Source organism: Anabrus simplex, chromosome 4 (assembly GCF_040414725.1).
Source record: "Anabrus simplex isolate iqAnaSimp1 chromosome 4, ASM4041472v1, whole genome shotgun sequence".
Classification (NCBI taxonomy): domain Eukaryota; kingdom Metazoa; phylum Arthropoda; class Insecta; order Orthoptera; family Tettigoniidae; genus Anabrus; species Anabrus simplex.
Genome location: NC_090268.1, coordinates 75222315 through 75244686, shown reverse-complemented (window position 1 = coordinate 75244686; position 22372 = coordinate 75222315). Strand labels below are relative to the sequence as shown.

Here is a 22372-nt window from a genome sequence, read left to right as displayed (position 1 = left end):
CAATACCCAGAGGTTGCAGAACACATTACTACCAAGGTTTAACTGGTGATGCAAAAGTCTGCCTAGAGAAGTACCTTGCCCTCTTCGAAGTGAACCCTTTCAGCAAAGAGACAATTTCAAATGGACATGACTTACTCACTTCAATCTCAGACAACAAAAGGAAAATTTGGTTGAAACTGATGGAGGAAACAGATTTCTCAGTTAATAGTCAAAAGGCTTGGAGGCTTCTGAAAAAACTGAACAGTGACCCAACTAAATGCTCAGTCCATGCTAATGTCACAGCCAATCATATTGCTTCACAGTTGCTTAATAATGGCAAATCACGATCAACTATTAGGAAATGAGAGTCAAAAATTGTGACCAGGGAATCTGAGGCTATTAGTACTTTAGCCAGACCATTTAATCTCACTGAATTAGAAACTGGTATTACAATACGCAAAAGTGGTAAAGCTGCAGGTTTGGACGATATCTGCACTGAGCAAGTAAAGCACTTCGGTTCTGGAACAAAGTTGTAGCTCGTGGAATTATTCAACAAATCCCTAGCATCATCCAACATCCCAAAGATTTGGCGGAAGGCACGGGTGATTGCAATCCTAAAAGCAGGCAAAAACCCTGAAGATCCAAAACGTTATAGACCAAAATCTCTTCTATGCCACTTGTATAATATCAGGGAACGAATGATTTTAAATCGCCTTACTGAAGTTAATACCAATATAAATGGTCCGTTATTGGACATTATAAATTTTCCAGCTAACTCATTCCTGGTTGCCAGCGTTTCGCCCTCATGTGCTAGGCTGGGCTCATCAGTTGGTACCTAGCACACCTACCAAGATGCATGGCTAGTGCATACCGTGGAGGCCACTGCGTAGGCCAATTGTAGCCACCGGCAATGCCAATGCACTATGAGACACTCTGTCTCACTACTAAAAATTGATGCCTGCTTGGCCATCAGATAATACAGATGGTATTATAAATTTACTCATTCGGAACAAATATTACAGATTCCCTATGGGAATCAACATGGTATTATAAATTTACTCATTCGGAACAAATATTACAGATTCCCTATGGGAATCAACATCTGTATTATCTGATGGCCAAGCAGGCATCAATTTTTAGTAGTGAGACAGAGTGTCTCATAGTGCATTGGCATTGCCGGTGGCTACAATTGGCCTACGCAGTGGCCTCCACGGTATGCACTAGCCATGTGTCTTGGTAGGTGTGCTAGGTACCAACTGATGAGCCCAGCCTAGCACATGAGGGCGAAACGCTGGCAACCAGGAATGAGTTAGCTGGAAAATTTATAATGTCCAATAACGGACCATTTATATTGGTATTATAAATTTACTCATTCGGAACAAATATTACAGATTCCCTATGGGAATCAACATCTGTATTACTGAAGTTATTGACCCATTTCTTATCCCCCAGCAGTCAGGATTTAGACCTGGAAGAAATTGCACCTCCCAGATTTTGCATCTAACTAAGCACATTGAAGATGGCTTTGAGTTAAAAAAGTCACAGGCATCGCATTTATTGATCTCACAGCGGCGTATGACACGGTAAACCATAGACTCCTGTTCAAAAGATTTCACAGTCTTACTAAAGATCTTGAGTTAACACGACTGGTAGCTACATTTCTTCATAACCGCCGATTCTTTGTCGAATTTCAGGGTTGGTGAAATCGCTGGCGAACTCAAAAGAACGGCTTGCCTCAAGGAAGTGTACCGGCGCCTTCGTTATTTAATATACACACAAATGATCAGCCACAGCCTCAAGACACCAAGATTTCTTCTATGCAGATCACCTTGCTCTCGCTGTCTAGTCAGATAGTTTTGAAGCGATAGAATGCACCCTAAAACTGCCCTAGAACAACTCGGCAACTACTATGATCAAATCCAACTTGTGCCAAACCCGAGCAAAACCCAAGTTTGTGCATTCCATTTACGACATCGACAAGCCAACAGGAAACTCGTGACATGGAATGGAGCTATGCTAGACCACTGCTTCCATCCCAAATACTCTCAATCGCAGTCTCACCTTCAAGGTGCACTGTATGAATGTAAAACAAAAGGTCTCTTCCAGGAACACACTACTTAGAAAACATGTTGGATCTACTCGGGGCACACACCCACAAACTGTTAGAACTACTGCACTAGCCTTATGTTACTCCGCTGTTGACTATGCCTGTCCAGCGTGGTACAAATCTGCCCAAGCAAAACAGATTGATGTGGCACTCAATGAAAGCTGTAGAATAATTACTGGTGTCCTGAAGCCAACTCTCAATTGAGCAGCGCCTTCGAAAAGAACAAGCTGGTTTCCGTAGACAACACAGCTGCGTTGATCTAATAAATACGCTAAGAATAATTCTAGAGCAAAGTAATGAAAGACAGGCCACATTGTACTTGACTTTCATAGACTTCGAAAGGGCGTTTGATTCAGTAAATAGGACCGTAATGTGCAAGACCTTGGTGAAATATGGAGTACCAGATAAGATCTTGAATCTCATGAAGGCAATGTATGAAGGGTATAGATGTAAAGTAGTACATGAGGGAAAACTCTCAGATTATGTGAATGTCACAAGTGTAGTTCGACAGGGATGCGTTTTTTCACCAACAATCATTTTAGTGGTGCTTGATAATGTTATGAGAAATATGTTGGGTGGAAGGAAAAGAGGAATACAATGGGGAATGGGGGAAAGACTGGAAGTTTTACAATTTGCAGATATTCGTCTTTTGTCTTCAAGAATTAGTGATATGAAACACAAGTTAGAAGGATTACAGAAGGAAGCAGAGGCTGCAGGACTCAATATAAATGTTGTTAAGACCAAGGAAATGAGAGTAAATACTAAAATTGATGAAAGATTGTTTGTGGCAGGAGAAGAAATTGAAGAGGTTAAAACATTTACCTACTTGGGAAGTGTAGTGACAAGAGAAGGCGGGGCGGAAGAGGATGTGAGAGCCAGAATAAGGAAAGCAAATGGAGCCTTCATGCAGCTGTATACAGTATGGAAGAATAACATCATTTCAAGGAAAACGAAAATAAAAATTTTCAATACAAATGTTAAATCAGTCCTTCTATATGCTTGTGAAACTTGGAAGGTTACACGAACTATCACTAATCTCGTGCAGACATTTATAAACCGTTGCTTACGGCGCATCATAAACATCAGATGGCCTGAAATTATATCCAATGAGCTATGGAGAACAACAAACCAAGTTCTAGTCGCGGTGGAAATCAAGAGGAGGAAATGGAAATGGATAGGACATACTTTGAGGAAGCCAGCGGGATCTATAGAACACACAGCATTGGAATGGAATCCGCAAGGGGCACGGAGGAAAGGTCGTCCTAGGAAGACCTGGAAGAGGACTGTAGAGGAGGAGACTCTTGAAGCAGAGAAGACTTGGAAGGAAGTTAAAGCATTGGCAAGTCGACGACCACAATGGAGACGTTTCACGGATGCCCTATGTTCCAGTGGGAACGAGAGGAATTAAGTCAAGTAAGTCAAGTGAAGCCAATTACCTTGCCAGTATTGCTTCTTGTGATGTCAGGAGAAAGGTTACGGCTAATAATGAAAGGCTTAAAACAAATCTAATGCCTTCACATCCACTCCTCGGATACCAACCTGCCCAACAAAGACTGAAGTCCAGGAAAGCCTTTTTAACATCTTCAGAACACTTAGAAGGATCATCGGACAAAGTCAGGATTACCAAATGGAAACAAAACACCCCTGGCCTCTTGAAATGGATGGAACCACGGGAAGTGTTGCCTCCCGGTTACACCGAAGACTGGTTGACATGGACGTCCTTAAACAGACTTAGATCTGGAGTGGGTAGAACCAGAGCAAATCTACAAAAATGGAACTTCCCCATCGATATGGCCTTTTGTAACTGTGGTGAACTTCAGACAACCGAACACCTGCTATGCTGCTCCCTGTGTCCATCAAACTGCACAATGGAAGACTTGGTGCTAGCCAATCCAAATGCACTTGAAGTGGCCAAATTTTGGGCTGAATCGGTGCGACATCTGTATGGCATATATTGTTGAAGACATTTTACTTGTACATATATCTATGTATGTAGTCTGTTTCTTTTAAATGTAGTATTGTTCTATTGTACTTCTGATTTGAATAAAGAAAGAAAGATCTACTGCCGCAGTAGAAAAGCATTGAAAAACCCAGACGAGGAATTTTACATTTTTATTACACATTCAACACACCAAATTATTGTAAGATACACTAGCCAACACAACTGTGCTCACTCATTAAAAAACCTCTGAATTTATTCCACTGTTTTCAAAAGCTTCAGCTGGAGCTGTGTTGTTCCTTCTTGACAGAGTATTAGTATTATTTATTTACCACATTTCTATACAGAAATATGGAAGGTCGAGAAAAAGGGGTGAACCCCCATGTACATATAAAATGCTCCCTAGCACTTGGAAGTACATCTTCATAGTCTAAGTGTTCAGCCCCGTCTATATCTATAATCACATTACGCAAAATACAGCCTTAACTATCAGTTCCGCTGCTTTGAATTATAACTACAACTAAGAACTGCCAGCAGTGTGTGCGCAGGACTGCTGCATGTTAAAAGCTCCATGGTAAGCAGAGTGGCTATAGCCAGCAGCGAGCATCACTATGCCAGCAGCGAAGCTGCAGCATAAACGTACCCTAATGAACACCTCTACTCTACAAGGAATTTTACATAAGATTTACATAATTTCTACTTGTGTATCATGTTATAAAGCTTGCTTAGCACATACTAAAATGTATCTACAGTGGAAATAGCAAGAAACTAAATTTGCTACTTCAATATCATCCTCTAATTAAACCACCTACCCCTGAATTTACTTCTCCAAACGATGAAAATTCCTTACGCTCTGTAACTAAAACACTAACCATCTACGTCACTGAAGTTTTATAGGCTACACACTGAACTTCGAAGACGTAAATCCAGAAGAGAGATAGAAACAGGGCATTAAAAATATTTTTAATCAGAGGTTATAAAGTCATAATTCGACGGACTTACACATCATGCCAACAACATCCCAACAGTCTTGAATGATCAGTATTTATATCTGACACTTAGCACGCACTACGGTACGAGTTAAGTTTTTAACAAAAATTCACTCCCACATACACGCGCCAAAATACATGAACTATAGAAACGTCATGTTAAGACAGAATGACAAATGTAATACTTCAAGTTAAATAATATTGCTTCTTCGTCAAGAAACATCACCTGAACTGCCCTAACACCAAACAGCGAAAGACATGCATTTCAAAAATGTAAACAATGGCACTTTTGGTGGCTTACTTGATATTGATACTCCTCGAGGCCTAAGGATCTCTGAAGCATCATTTGTCTGTACAAAAAGAACTGTTGATACGACCAACATTACATTCATATAAGCCCACATCATCGGGCAGGTCGTCACCGGCCTTGCAATGCGCTCCATGATCCCACGTTAACCAACGATGTTGAAGACAAGATATTCCTTCATCGGGTTTACTCTCGTTGCCACAAAGATTAAATTCCAAAGAATAAGCCAAGTTAAATTTATTTCCGTGTCTCGGCCATTGAATAATAAGAGGTCCCGCATGGCAAAAACAAGACAAGGAATTTTGAATATGAATATAAAGAATTCAATTGTGAACGGATTTTCAGTGATCCAGATTTGGCAACATACTCGGAAAGACGATGATGTAAGAAAAACCCGATATTTTAGTAAATAATACTCGTATTATCTTAACAGCTCGCCACCGCCATCACATATACCGGTAACAAAAGTTATATCCTCTTCTGCCATTAAACAGCTTGCAGGGAAAGTAAAGGATAAATTCGCAGTGTCGAAAATGTGCTTTTGCTATTGCTATTTATTTTACGTCGCACCAACACAGATAGGTCCTACTTATTCTCTTTGGGATAGGTCTTATGGCGACGATGGGACAGGAAAGGCCTAAAATAAGCCGTGGCCTTAAATAAGATACAGTCCCAGCATTTGCCTGGTGTGAAAATGGGAAACCACGGAAAAAATCTTCAGGGCTGCCGACAGAGGAGTTCGAACCCACTATCTCCCGGATGCGAGCTCACAGCTGCGCGCTCCTAACCGCACGGCCAACTCGCCCGATCGAAAATGTGCGTAAGTGGAGTGGTATACAGACGTGATGTAGACTACAAATTCATTAATGCGATAAATTCGTGCCTAACTGTATTTGTGAGGAGATGGAATTGCTATACACACTTACGGTAAGTTAATCCCTTGATAGGAGATACGAATACTGGAAGAGCTGTCATGCATTTCAACAGAAGGGAATCATTTCAACAGCCTGCTGAACACAGTAGCAGACAAACACAACCACGAATTCCGAGACAAGTGGCATGGCAGGTGCAACAATAGATACTCCTCAGAATAATAATGTTGTTGAGGATGATGATGATCATAACTTCCATTTGTTTTAGTGGTATCAGTAATGGAAACGATGGTGAGACTACTACTACTACTACTACTGCTGCTACTACTACTACTACTACTACTACTACTACTACTAATAATAATAATAATAATAATAATAATAATAAATAATAATAATAATAATAATAATAATGAAAAATCACAGCCTGTTTCCAGTCATTCGACCGGGTCAGGAATGGAATGAATGAAGCCCCCATCTAGTGGCAAGGATAGGAACTGTACCGACCGCACTCCTTAGGGGGCAATGATTAATGAATGGCAGGCGAAATGTAATGGTAATGGAAAGTGTTGCTGGAATAAAAGATGACAGGGAAGATCGGAGTACCCGAAGAAAAACCTGCCCCACCTCCGGTTTGTCCAGCACAAATCTCACATACAGTGACCGGGATTTGAACCACGGAACCAAGCGGTGAGAGGCCGGCGTGCTGCCGCCTGAGCCACGGAAGCTCAATAATAATAATAATAATAATAATAATAATAATAATAATAATAATAATAATAATAATAATAATAATAATAATAATAATAATAATAATAATAATAATAATAATAATATTAATAATAATTGTGCATTAGGTTTTACATAGTCCAGTAAAGATTTTGTTCTCACTAAAATGATATCGTTCACACCATTTGTTACATGATACACACACATACAACGCACAGATGGCTCGTGAAAACAGGCTTCTGCTCTAAGCCATGTATACTCAACTTGTTCATAGCACTCCTCAATTCGTTGTTTGGTCCAGTGTGAAGAATGTCAGGTCAATTTTTGCGCGCTTTCTCCGTCTCATTTGGAAGTGTTTCCATTCCTGCCCTGTTGAAGGCAGCTGTAGTCTGAAACTTCAGTCTTCTGCTACGAAAGTTTCTGAGGGCACGGTAGCTCATATTCCAGTCTTGAAGATCCCCAGAATTGTTTTCAAGAATCTAGCCTTGGCTTTCTCGATAATCCCAAGGTCGAAAATAGCTAGGTGTGCTCACCAAATTAGCTCCAGCCCATAAGTTAGCATCGAGAGGACCTTAGCAGAGAATAAGGTCATGGCTGAGCTTAAAACAGTTTAGTACCGAGCTCGATAGCTGCAGTCGCTTAAGTGCGGCCAGTATCCAGTATTCGGGAGATAGTAGGTTCGAACCCCACTGTCGGTAGCTCTGAAAATAATTTTCCATGGTTTCCCATTTTCACACCAGCAAATGCTGGGGCTGTACCTTAATTAAGGCCACGGCCGCTTCCTTCCCACTCCTGGCCCTATCCTGTCCACCCCGTCGCCAAAAGACCTATCTGTGTCGGTGCGACGTAAAGCAACTAGCAAAAAAAAAAAAAAAAAAAAATGTTTAGTGGGTTCCTTAATATTAGAGCTCCTTCTGCCGACTACCTAGGACCTCTCGTGTGCATGGTTTGTGAAAGAGGTGGTTGCGGGCTGATGTGTGACACCTAAATATTTAAATTTGATAATTTCTAGGTCCTTCTACTGAACTATATCTTATCATTAGCCAAGATTCTCCCTCTTTTTCGAAATACTATGCCATCTGTAATGAGGTAGTGACGTGGTGAAACTCGGTGTCGGCTTATAGTGTACTCCTGTCGAATAACACCAAGGGATCTGTCCAAGGCTTGACGTACCCATCCGACGGACGAATCACCATCAACAGCGTCATATGACCTCGCTCCAAATGAGCGATGCGGAGAGATTTGGAGCTGAACCCAGTGATAAGTAATTGCATACTACCACCCTCCCGAGCAACATTCTGATGGTGACATTCTTTCCACCAGCCAAACTTGACAATGAAGACCTAAAAACCTTAACGATCATGGCCATCAGGCGTGCTCACTGTCATGAAGCAGTTGTGAGATGGACAGTAGGCAATGGTATGATGATAAACGGGGTTAAAAGTCAGGTTGTAAGTTTCACAAATAGGAGAAGTCCTCTCAGTTTTAATTACTGCATTGATGGGGTGAAAGTTCCTTTTGGGGATCATTGTAAGTACCTATTTCGTAAATATAACGAAAGATCTTTATTGGGGTAATCACATCAATGGGATTGTAAATAAAGGTCCAGATCTCTGCACATGGTTATGAGGATATTTAGGGGTTGTAGTAAGGAGGTAAAGGAGAGGGCTTATAAGTCTCTCGTAGGACCCCTACAACGGTATGGTTTCAGTGTATGGGACCTTCACCAGGATTACTTAATTCAAGAAGTGAAAAAGAATCCAAAGAAAAGCAGCTCGATTTGTCCTGGGTGATTTCCGACAAAAGAGTAGCGTTACAAAAATGTTGCAAAGTTTGGGCTGGGAAGACTTGGGAGAAAGGAGACTAGCTGCTCGATTACCGAGCTGTCAGTGGAGAGATGGCGTGGGAGGACATCAAGTAGACATCAGTTTGAGTGGTGTCTTTAAAAGTGCCGTACGGTAAGAAAGATTACAATATGAAGGTAAAGTTGAAATTCATGAAAAGACTGTCTGTTTGTTAGGTCATCAGCCCAGAGGCTGGTTGGATCCTCAAATAGCATCACCAAAGGCTATACAGTTATAGGGAAACCACAAAAACCAATGGCAGTACCAAAATGAGGCGTACTAGGAAAGATGAGGAGTGAGGTAGTTTGCCATTGCTTTCATCACTGGGCCAAACAGTGCTATTGTAGCACAACTAACCCTATGAGCAACACCTTTCATGACACTCAGACACACTGGTTGTGCTCTGAATGTCATTAATCAGCACCACCCATACCCCAGCAGCTTCCATTTGTCACAGCCATGGATGAGACTGGGACTTCAGTGGAAGCCACACTTTGCTGTGGCCTGTGCCACCTGGGCGACTGCCCGAAATGCAGATTAGTAGTGATAGATTGATCCTCCACCCATCTTAGCTGCAGGTGGATTTCTTTCTGGCTGGTTAAGTTTACAATTCAGTCTGGGTCGTTGAGCTCTGACAAGATGGGCTTTGTCCTTAACAGCTTCATCATTAGAAGCAACCTACTTTCTTGGGGCTTTCTTCGCGTGACGTGCAGGTTTTGCTCTACTTGCTGTCTTGAAAGTGATTATGATATTTCTATATCGATAACCGGGATTGTTACGTCGATTCTGTGATATAAACTTGATTTATTTTTAAATTATTTTTATTACAGAGATTACCTCACACATAATAATTTTATTGAAGGCTATCAACAATTAATACTATTTTGCCAACTCCGTGCCACGTGTATCAGTTGGAGAAATTGTGTCTCCGATTGCAACGGTGCGTGAAGTTCTTTGGTCAGAAGTGCTTTCCATTTGACACAGTTCATGCAGGTAAGACCTCTTTGGCGCGACTTGACTGTCAAATAACATATGGTTTGTTAACATGGCTGCAGTGCCAAGAGAAGCGATTCAACAGCAGATTCAGCAAGATTGGGCGAATCGTGAATATATTGAAGTGATAACTGGGAGCATAAAGAAGATAACTGATTTTTTAAATTCATTTGGTATGAAAATACTTCATTTATATTTCAGGAAAATAAAAGCTTTTTTCTTTTCTATCATTTAGTCTATATTACAAACAGTTCAGATGGGTGGAGTGGTAATTTAATATTTGTTTATGATTGATGTTTATGTTCACAGTTTTTACGATTATGTTTCCTAAGAGATCAGTTGCGGAATTTTGTTTTAACACGTGATAAATGTAATCTTTCTCGTGATGTGTGCACATGCCGGTCTATTCTCCATCACGTTTTATAACAGACTAAAATATTGAGGAGGAACCCACCTCCCAGTATCTAAATTTGGTGAGTGTCCCCCAAATGTACAACAAGAGGGTATCTAAATCAAATACAGTAGAGAATGTATTTGTCTAAGTATAGTATATGTATTTTGTGTTAATTGTGTAAAAAGTCTTCAATGATTCCAAGTGTTGGTAGATTTGCTTTATAATTTCAGTAATGCTCATTGTTTGCTAACCTTCTTCATCACTTCTGACCATATTTCTATGCTCTTCTGTGTGCTAGTATATTTAAATCATTTGGCACTGATGAGACAAAGGAACCTTTACTGATATACTTGAATGATCATATTAGCTGAGAACTGCATTCTGTCACAAATGTCTTGTGTCGGTTATTTTTATGTTTGACACTCTTTTATCAGTTACATTACAGTCAATCCTGCATTTGTCATTTCATATAAACAACTCAGTGATCACAGTTTATGAATCATAGAGGCCGATGGCCTAGATGTTGGGCCCCTTTAAACAAGTATTATCATCAGGTATGAATTGCTTCCTGGTACTCTGACATCCACATTAAATTCTCACTAGCAGCACTTTTGCATGCTCCCTCTCATTCTCTTTTCACCAGAAATCGAAAGACAGTGGGTTTATACCTTGTTTCTGGTTATTTGTCCTGTTCATTAATTATGAGGTGTGTTCTCTTCGAGGATGTACATTCTTTCCTATAAATGGGGGAGAATAAATATATTATCCAACATTCGTTTTTCTTTAAATGTTTCTTTTGAATAATTTTTAGATATGTCTTGCCGGTCACGATTGGCAGTACTAAATGAGAAGCTCACAACACTAGAACGGCGAGTGGAATATCTGGAGGCCAGGGTATGTATAATTTTGTACCTTTCTTGCTTTATTTTATTTATGTACCTCACTGTGGGTAGCCCTGAAGATGGTTTTCTGTGGCTTCCCATTTTCACACCAGGCAAATGCTGGGGGGGGAGGGGCTGTACCTTAATTAAGGCCACGGCCGCTTCCTTTCCAGTTCTAGGCCTTTCCTTTCTCATAGTCGCCATAAGACCTATTTGTATCGGTGCAATGTAAAAAAAAGAGCTTAAACTCACTTTCTCGAGAAGAAAAATGTTCTCCGTCAATCCTATTGCACCATTGTTCTTAATATAACATGAAGAGCATCGCTGATATTTTTGTTGGTGTAGTTCTGATACATCCTCTATACGTAGATCCTTATTGTAGAATAGATTCAAAGAAATCAGGGTAGGGTAAATAACTTGATAATAGCCAGTTGACTTATATACACTCTTAAATGGTATTCATTATCTACGAGGCAGTGGCGGCTGGTGGTTTCAAAGTGTAGTGGTGCACAATTTTTAACAATGATAATATGATTACAGGCTAATTTTCAAATCCAGATACATCAGTACTTTTTATTATTAGAAATAAAACAATTATTTTACATTTCTATTTTCAGGAATATTACTACAACCTATTAACATTTTTTATTTAAAAACTCTTTTACCATATTGGAATGAAACACTCTGAAGTAGCCTAATTCCGGTATTGAAAAAATTCCTTTTGTAATGTATCTGGTTTCGAAATTAAACGTCACGTGGGCCTACCTATCCGTTTCACCTCAGATTTTTCTTCGGCAGTCCGTTGCGGAAACGGCCTAGACATTAAAGACTGCGCCAAATCCATGATCTGGCAAAATACCACTAATTGATAAAAATGCACAATAATATAAACACACACGCTGACACGAATGTTTACTCAATAAAATCACTAAGCTACTTAGGTTGTCGTAAGTTATGATCTTCATTTCCGTGTTGACGTTTAACTAATCATATAGAGTTTAAGGGATGTTCCACCATTCAACACATTGCAAAAATATATTAAATTATAAGAAGACCAGTTTCGACTCCCTCGGAGTCATCATCAGTTCTTGGTGAAAATTAAATCAAGGGGAATCTGATAACAATCATCATAATGAAAAACCATGTACCTATAGGTGATTGCATCGAAACACAGCAATGAGTTGCTAGACATTACCTTGAAATGTATCGTACACTTGGCAAGCAGACCTTGGAGCTTAGAAAGTTCCCAGTTCTGGCTCTAACAGTCTTGTGTTCGTGGAACACAGAACACTGGAATTACAAGTACTGGTTGAAAATATATACAAAACACAATACAGACACTTATAATGGTATGGAAAATTGGCTCTCTAAGAGCATTCTTGGATTTGACAGTCCTATTTCTATCTGAAAAAGATTGTATAAATACATACACATTGAAGCAAAATGTACAAAGACATAGTTCTAGCCTAAACTGTCACGCGTTCATGGTCACGGAACACTGAGAACACATGTATTGTTTGAAAACACATACATACGAATTAAACACTTATAACAATATGAAATATAGGCGTTACAAAAACGTTTATGGGTTTGACTGTCCTGCCTCCATCTGACTAACATTGAATGTACAAAGACAAACCACTTGTCATTTAAAAGTTCTGGTTTTTGGTATAAAAAATTGACGTGTGTTCAAGGAACACAGAATTGAACTGCTGGTTCTGCTTCTAGCTACTGGAAACTAATGCATTATCGCAGTTGGAATTTTTTTTGCTATTTGCTTTACGTCGCACCGACACAGATAAGTCTTATGGCAACGATGGGATAGGAAAGGCCTAGGAATTGGAAGTAAGCGGCCGTGGCCTTAATTAAGGTACAGCCCCGGCATTTGCCTGGTGTGAAAATGGGAAACCATGGAACACCATCTTCAGGGCTGCCGACAGTGGGGCTCGAACCCACGATCTTCCGATTACTGGATACTGGCCGCACTTAAGCGACTGCAGCTATTGAGCTCGGTACAGTTGGAATTAATTGATTGGAAGTTTATACACCAATGCGAAATACTTGGCACTTTAATGTTCTTGGATCTGAGTAAAAATGCCGTTGAATGTTTACACAACTCGCTTGTCGAGCGGTTTTGTCACAATCAACAAGAATATGTAAAAAATAAAAAAAGAGAGAGAGACTTGTTGACTGTTACAACCACACATCACATGAAACGTTTCGTAAACAGCTGAAATTATACACTGGTCTGAGATGTTTAGTATTTAAGAGAGATCTTGGGTCTAAATTAGAATTATTACCGTGTGTTAGTGGAACACGGAACTTGATTGTTGGCCTTGATTCAAACTACTTGCTGGTTTTAGTTTACATGATCTTGCAGTGTTTTAGGATAGATGGAATAAACTTATTTGTAGATTTAAGTTGGTTGAAGAGCTGGGGGAACATCCTTCAATATGGAATACTTGCTAATGTAGTTGTAACTGTTGTCGACTATTGTTGTTGTAGAATGGTGATGGTATGGCCTTGGCTTATGGAAATGTGCATTGAAGGTGTTGTGTACCTGCTCGCGCTGACCAGCCGTTTGAAGAGTGGGTTGCGATCTGTTGAACAGATTTTTACTCAGATCCAAGAACATTAAAGTGCCAAGTGTTTTGCATTGGTGTATAAACTTTCAATCAATTAATTCCAACTGTGATAATGCATTAGTTTCCAGTAGATAGAAGCAGGACCAGCAGTTCTATTCTGTGTTCCACAAACACATGACAATTTTTGAAACAAAAAAACCAGAACTTTTAAATGCCAAGTGGTTTTTCTTTGTACATTCAATGTATATATGTTTCACTAGTTTAGTCAGATGGAGGCAGGACAGTCAAACCCATAAACGTTATTGTAATGCCAATATTTCATATGGTTATAAGTAATTCATATATGTGTGTTTTCAAACAATACATGTGTTCCCAGTCTTCCGTGTCCATGAATGCGCGACAGTTTAGGCTAGAACTATGTCTTTGTAAATTTTGCTTCAATGTGTGTGTATTTATCCAATCTTTTTCAGATAGAAATAGGACTGTCAAATCCAAGAATGCTCTTAGAGAGCCAATTTTCCATACCATTATAAGTGTCTGTATTGTGTTTTGTATATATTTTCAACCAGTACATGTAATTCCAGTGTTCTGTGTTCCACGAACACAAGACTGTTAGAGCCAGAACTGGGAACTTACTAAGCTCCAAGTTCTGCTTGCCAAATGTACAATACATTTCAAAGTAATGTCTAGCAACTCAATGATGTGTTTCCATGCAATCACCTATAGGTACATGGTTTTTCGTTATGATGATTGTTATCAGATTCCCCTTGATTTAATTTTCACCAAGAACTGACGATGACTCCAAGGGAGTCGAAACCGGTCTTCTTATAATTTACTATATTTTTGCAATGTGTTGAATGGTGGAACATCCCTCAAACTCTATACTATTTAGCTTGTACGCACATAACAAAGCTCACGACTATACTGAAAGAAATGGCGGTTTTTATTTTCTAATTTAAAGCCATTAGTTATATATCGAGCCACAGCCGACTGGATCCCTCGCTGGAGCTAGCTAGAGCGACATATCAATTCGGCTGTGATCCAGCAGATGAACTTCCATCTAATGTCGCCAGATGACATCCCTGTTCTATAACACACCCTCACATTGAGCAACAACGGTCTATATAGTAGTTGGTTATGTTGGAGCACGGCCGACTTGATGTGTCGCTCGAGCGCAGCGAGGGATCCAATCAGCTGTGGTAGGAGGAGCCAGGTTGATAAACCTCTATTTAAGCATTGTATAAGAAACCACACTTATCTTTTCCTCTCCCCGCGCACCCCTCTAGCAGCCCCGCGCACCCCTCTAGTGGCCTAGGTTTCATCCTACCTCAGGTTGACTCTCCACTGCAAACTTTTCGGCTCCTGCAGTGAACATCTAAGAGTATCGGCTTGTAAAGTCTCCTGTAGCCCATACTTGCTCTTTCAAGCTCTTGAAAGGTGTCTTGTTGAATGAAAATACATTAGTTGAGTAATCAAAATTATAAAACTTTACCTAAAATAAACATAAAATATTAATGGGGGTAGCACAAACTTGCAACCTTATGGAGAAACCGCCCCTGCTACGAGGAACTAGTTAAAGTGCAAAAATTTTGTTTTCTTGCTCAGTTACTAGATACAGTATATACAATAGTGCTATGCAAAGAGTGAGTCTGAGTTCGTTTCATCAGACTATACCTCTCCATTTCTACTACTCAGCTAGTTTGATCAGAGAAGAAGCCTGCTGCGGAACGAGTACAGAGACTCTTAAATGAACGAGTCTGGACTGACTTGGGCAAAAGTTCAGTTACTGCAGCAGTTTTTCACCACAGACATATAGGTGCAATAGCACTATAACTTCATAAGTGATGAATTTCATTATGGTCCATATTGACAATTGATCACCATCAAAGGGTAGGAAGGATCCACCTATTCAATACTGTTAGCTTGTAAATTGTCTTATAAAACTGGGACTAGTTTCGACTGCATATATATTGGGTCAATTTCAGCCATGCTCCAATTGGAAGACATAAGCACACATATAACCAATAATGATATAAACACTCTGGTATGACACAATTTATAGTCTTAATTTAAACCATTGATGAAGTCCGAACAACAAATCCAAACTTTAACTAAATGGCACATCAAATATGCTGTGGTTGATGCCGAATATTTTGTCATTACTACAGCAGCCAATGTTCTTGAGTTGATCTGGGAGTTGGTATCCTTTTCTGTGTAGATGAGGAACTTGATTTATGTTTGTTTAATAGTAATATGGGTAATGATATATGTAGCTTTAAGGGGAACATTCGTAGTTTGAATAGGTATTCTTTAAAATCAAATAATATTAGAATTAAAAATTCCACCTGTTCAATACATAAGGAATTTTTAATTCTAATATTATTATTTGATTTTAAGTACATTTCAATACGGAACATAATATGAGATTTATAACATGTAATAGGTATTCTTTATCATCAGATGTAGTGATCTATTTTTTAATATCTTTGGAAGTGAACGTCCGTATGTTCTTCGTAAGTTACGTACACTTGGTACGGATACCAACACCAGACGGATACCAATCCAGATCAACTCAGAAACATTGGCTGCTGTAGTAACAACAAAATAGTTCGGCATCAACCACAGCATTTTTGATGTGCCATTTAGTTTAAAGTTTGGATATGTTGTTCGGACTTCATCAATGGTTTAAATTAAAACTATAAATTGTGTCATACCAGAGTGTTTATATCATTATTGGTTATATGTGTGCTTATGTCTTCCACTTGGAGCATGGCTGAAGATGACCAATATATATGGGGTCGAAACTGGCCCCAATTTTATAACACAATATACAAACTAATAGTATTGAATAAGTGGACCCTTCCTACCCTTTGATAGTGCACTATCATTTGTTTCTTTCTCGCGGACTTCTTGTGGTGGACGTGATCATGCTGTGAACAAGGTTGCCAACTCTTGACCTTAAGACCTACTGGTACATTGTTGGTGCGGCGGCGCTACTTTTGAACGTACAAACTAGCGGATTTGTTTGGACTGCGATCAAGGAAAGGAGGTCTGGGGGCGTAAGCCCCCAGGTTATGGCTACAAAGCAGCTTTTAGGCCTAGGAGATGGTAGCATCTAGCAGCCCACAGTTGTCTCTGGCTCTTTGCGGAGACATAGTTAGTGCTGAAATTGAACTGAGGAAATTTTTCCTCGATTTAAACTAGATCTTGGTTGTTGATTACCGTGGAGTGGGTGCAGCTGATTTGTTTCAGCCTTCTTTCTCTTGGCATCTGCAGTTACTTTCCGCCGTGCATCAGATGGTGCAGTACCTGCCAAGCAATAAACCTTGTCTATAGGTGTTGGTTTCAGACACCCAGTAATCAGTCTGATAGGGATTGTGGGATGTGCTTGTGAACGGTTGGCTGTTGAGAGAGCTCTTGCATTATTGTAGTGATAAAGTAGTTAAAACCTATTGAAATTGGTTAATTTTGTGTGCTTGTGATTCATTTAGTGCTATTTATATAGTGGTGGTTAGTGCTTGTTGGTAGAAATTGGGAGTAGTGATATTTATTTAAATTTTATAACAAGTAATTCAGTTGGTCTTCAGTAAATTACGTTTTCTAGGTTAAGTAGGCTAGCTAGGTGTACCGGTACCTTGTTTCAAATTTAGGTTTAGGAAATACTTTAGGTAATAATATTAACTTTAAAAATATTTGTAAATATCTGTAGGTTTGTTGGTATAATACTTATAAAGGCAGATTATCATAAGGAATAGTACCGTAACTTCCGCCGCAACATTTCCGGTATTTCGTATAGATATCTATTCAAACTATCACGGAGGTAATAATTTACTAAATTACCAAGCATGATACGCCTGCAAACTTCAATTTAAAAAGAATTTAAAGAGATTACACGGTAATTTCACTGGATAATTACAGTACTTAACAGTTTTTGGATTGTTGATACCGTACATTCTGACGAGATCAAAGAGTACGGGCTACAGGCACATGGTAGTTGTGTAAACAAATACAAACTCAGCTGATTACTTTATTCCGATAATTTGTCCAAGCCTCCGGTGTAGTTTTGAAAGAAATTATTGTAGACAACCTCTTATTTTTCGGCATTTAAGGACACTTATATTCTCCGTCCCGCATAGTAGGAAAAATAATAGTAATCCATCAGCGGTAAAATTCATATAACCACATTTCAGTTTAGTAGTGCAGATACGGTATATTTAGATAGTACAATATCTTACCTGCTATATTCGTGTGTATCCTTGTGTGTGTTTCTATTTAGAGCATAGTACTAATAATAATCTGCCTAAGCATTTAGCTTTGTTGGTAATCTTTGAGTACAGTAGTTCGTGCAAATTTCAAACTTGCAATTTCAATTTCTGTTTGTGCTTAGTAGTGACATGCAGTACCGGTATTGTAATTAGGATACGTCTGAACGTAGTTTAAAATTATTGTATTGTATTGTACTGTACAGTAGTATACAAGTAATATCTTATTAGAAATAGGCGTGCTTAGTTTATTATTGTAAAATTTTTGTGTAGTATAGTAGAGGTCCCTATAAAAACTCTCTTACTAAAATTCTGTTGTTGTAATTAGGACAGGCTTAACTGCAGTATAGAATTGTGTAATTTTTGTGTATTCCTTTCGGTATTCAGTAATTTTTTTTTTTTTTCCTAGTTGCTTTAATTTGCACCGACACAGAAAGGTCTTATGGCGACGATGGGATAGGAATGACCTAGAAATTGGAAGGGAGTGGCCGTGGCCTTAATTTACAACCCCAGCATTTGCCTGGTGTGAAAATGGAAAACCATCTTCAGGGCTGCCGACAGTGGGGCTCGAACCCACTATCTCCCGATTACTTATTCAGTATAATACCAATATAAATGGTCCGTTATTGGACATTATAAATTTTCCAGCTAACTCATTCTTGGTTGACAGCATTTCGCCCTCGTGTGCTAGGGTGGGCTCATCAGTTGTTTGTAACAAATAGACTCAAAAACTACTGAACCGATTTTAAAAATTACTTTGCCTATATAAAACTACATTGCCAGTGATTAACATGGGCTGTATTTTATTTTCAAAACAATTCGAGGTGGGGGGCACGGGGGAAAGATATAAAAATAATAGGCTAATATAGGCAAAATATCGAATTTGTCGTATAAGGACGAGATAAGGCTCTATTTAATCCTCTTTACGCAAAGAACAAAACTCGGTAAGCTCTATGGGCCCGAAAACCACGTTTTAAGGCTCTAAAGCCAACCGTTACAGAGATATTGGCACTACACTACCCCTGCTCTAGGAATCGGAAAAAGTAATGAACTGCCGTAACCATGGCAACGTCAGCTCAAGGATTCTACAGCAGCGAAATTTTCTACAATAAATCACAAAAACCTAACATGTTACAGACATGAAAATTGATATTTGGAATCCCCTTTAAAAATAAAAGAACACAAATATTTGTTTCCAGAAAATCCACTTGGGGGGGGGGGTGAAAATAAGTCAGGAAGGAGTTTAATTATTTATATGAGGATACATATATCTCAAAATCTGAAGACGTTACAGACTTTAAAATTGGTACTTGGAATCTCCTTTAAAATGAACACACACTTTTTGGAAAATCCACTTAAGGGGGTGAAAAAATAAAAAAGCGGGTGAATTTTTTAAAATGAGCATCTTCTTCTTCTTCTATCGCTTTACCCACACCTTGGGGTTGCGGGTGCGAGCTGTGTCGCACATGTGGATTTGACCCTGTTTTACGGCTGGATGCGCTTCCTGATGGCAACCGTATGTGTAGGGATGTAATCTATACTTTTATATTAATATTATACAGAGGAAAAGTTTGTATATTTTTTTGTAACGGATAGACTCAAAAACTACTGAACCGATTTTAAAAATGACTTCACCTATAGCTACATTGCCAGTGAGTAGCATGGGCTGTATTTTATTTTCAAAACAATTCGAGGGGGAACGTGGGAAGATATAAAAATATTAAAATAATAGGCTAATATAGGCGAAATCGAATTTGTCGTACAAGGATGAGACAAAGCCCGAAAACCATGTTTTAAGGTCCTAAAACCAACCGTTATGGAGATATTGGAACCACACTACCCCTGCTCGAAAAATCGGATAAAGAAATGAACGGCCGGAACCATAGCAACGTCAGCTCCAGGATTCTACAGCAGCTAGATTATGCATGTACGTTTGGGCATAGCTGCCAACCAAAATTGATACACATATGATTTACTATCTGGAAAAAATAAACTGTTGTGTAAGATGCTCATAGCACTCCTTTGGGCGGGGATGGAAAGGGAGTGAAGTATAAAAATAATAGCCCCGGAGATCTCCGCAGTACAGCGACCAGCGGTTGCCGATGGGCCTCCGTTTTTACGTACTGGCTTAAGTTTCAGCATTTTGCGGAGTCTGTTACCTATAGTTTAAACTATTTTCTCTCAAATCATGGAATAGTAGGATCACTGATGTTATTAGTGCCGATATTTTTGTCCACTTTTACGATCATTGTAACCATGAAAACAACCTATATACCGTACACAACATTGATACTCAGATTCATTATATTATGTGTGACATGAGTGACAGCCCTGTGAATTATAATTCTCGATAATTATAGTAGTTTCTTTTATGCATCGTGTATTTCTTTGATCATTTGTAATAGTTACGAAATGTCGGATCAAACAAATACATTCAATAATATTTATATTTGTGGTACTATCTAGCGGAAGTATACTTACACCAAACCTGCAGCTTTGTGAAGGGAGCATATATTGTATAACTAGGTGGGAATGAAGGAAAAACATGGCAGCAAAATATCTTAGAGGTCGACTCTAATAAGGAACTAATTAGGCTTCCATGAAGAAAAGAAGTACACTATAATTCCAGACATGACAAATAATTTCTACGTACTTAAGAAAATACACCGGTGATATAAACATCTAATGAAGTCAGTCACACCGATAGTATGAGTAACTAAAGCTAGTTTCTGATAACCCGTACGAAGAACGGGTACTTCTGCTAGTAGAGAAATAAAGTGACTAAGAAGGAGGTGCAGATTCGAAAGAAATAGTTAGAAATGGCTGTGGAAGTAAGGAGAAATTGAAGGAACGAGGTAGGAAATTGAATCTAGCAAAGAAGGCAGCTAAGGATAGGTGGCGACCGAGGGCCCCGTGGCCAAGCACGAGAACAACCGTCGGTAAGTGAAATATCTCTTGTTCAGGCGATATAATTTTAGCCAACATGATGGCAAGCATAATTGGCAGTCATTCAAATTTTAGTGAAAAATGGAAGGGTATGTATAGATATTTTAAGGCAGAAACAGGTTACAAGAAGGACATTCCAGGAATAATTAACGAACAAGGAGAGTGTATGTGAGGATCTTCAAGAGGCAGAAGTATTCAATCAGCAGTATGTAAAGATTGTCGGTTACAAGGAAAATGTCCAGATAGAGGAGGTGATTAATGCTAAAGAAGTATTAAAATTTACATATGATAACAATGATATTTACAATAAGATACAAAAGTTGAAAACTAGAAAAGTGGCTGGAATTGATAAGATTTCTGGGGATATACTAATATACTTATATTGGGCGTCATCAGCCATATTAATTTAATCTTAAAACAAACATTGTTTCGAGGACAATGACATTTATAATTTGTAAAAATTGAACTGGGATTTCTTATGATATTAATATTACAGAAGCCCTGAAGATGGTTTTCCATGGTTTCCCATTTTCACACCAGGCAAGTGCTGGGGCTGTACCTTAATTAAGGCCACGGCCACTTCCTTCCCACTCCTAGACTTTGGGATATAGTACCATATCGGAAGCAGTTATTTGATTATTGTTTGGTTGAAGGATCTATACTAAATGAATGGAGAGTTGCTATAGTAGCCCCTGTATATGAAGGAAAGGGTGATAGGCATAAAGCTGAAAATTACAGGCCAGTAAGTTTGACATGCATTGCATGTAAGCTTTGGGAAGGCATTCTTTCTGATTACCAGTACATTAGACATGTTTGCGAAATTAATAACTGGTTCGATAGAAGGCAATTCAGTTTTAGGAAAGGTTATTCCATTGAAGCTCAACTTCTAGGATTCTAGCCAGTTATAGTAGATATTTCGGATTCTGGAGGTCAAATGAACTGTATCACGATTGGCCTGTCTAAAGTATTTGATAGGGTGGATCATGGGAGACTACTGGCAAAAATGAGTGCAATTGGACTAGACAAAAGAGTGACTGAATGGGTTGCTATATTTCTAGAAAATAGATCTCAGAAATTACAGTATGCGAAGCTTTGTCTGACCCTGTAATAATTAAGAGGGGAATTCCTCAAGGCAGTATTATTGGACCTTTATGTTTTCTTATATATGTAAATGATTTGAGTAAAGGAGTGGAATCAGAGGTAAGGCTTTTTGCAGATGATGTTATTCTGTATAGAGTAATAAATGTTACAAGATTGTGAGCAACTGCAAAATGACCTTGATAATGTTGTGAGGTGGACAGTAGGCAATGGCATGATGATAAATGGGGTTAAAAGTCAGGTTGTGAGTTTCACAAATAGGAAAAGTCCTCTGAGTTTTAATTAGCGTTGATGGGGTGAAAGCTCCTTTTGGGGATCATTGTAAGTATCTGGGTGTTAATATAAGGAAAGATCTTCATTGGGGTAATCACATCAATGGGATTATAAATAAAGGATACAGATCTCTGATCATGGTTATGAGGGTGTTTAAGGGTTGTAGTAAGGATG

General features: G+C 39.0%; 2 protein-coding genes across 2 annotated transcripts in view; one reads left to right on the top strand and one right to left on the bottom strand.

Annotated features, from left to right (window-relative positions):
- The window catches only part of GCS2beta (glucosidase 2 subunit beta), a 92815-nt gene extending 87336 nt beyond the window's left edge, over window positions 1-5479 (bottom strand). The window contains exon 1 of the mRNA XM_067145120.2: window positions 5316-5479. Coding sequence (XP_067001221.2) covers window positions 5316-5457 — 142 coding nt within the window. The 5' untranslated portion in view covers window positions 5458-5479. The remainder of the gene's footprint in view (window positions 1-5315) is intronic.
- A 4293-nt stretch (window positions 5480-9772) lies between these two features.
- HSPC300 (haematopoietic stem/progenitor cell protein 300) overlaps window positions 9773-22372 on the top strand; it is a 31902-nt gene continuing 19302 nt past the window's right edge. Inside the window, exons 1-2 of the mRNA XM_067145118.2 lie at window positions 9773-9932; window positions 10965-11047. Coding sequence (XP_067001219.1) covers window positions 9812-9932; window positions 10965-11047 — 204 coding nt within the window. The 5' untranslated portion in view covers window positions 9773-9811. The remainder of the gene's footprint in view (window positions 9933-10964; window positions 11048-22372) is intronic.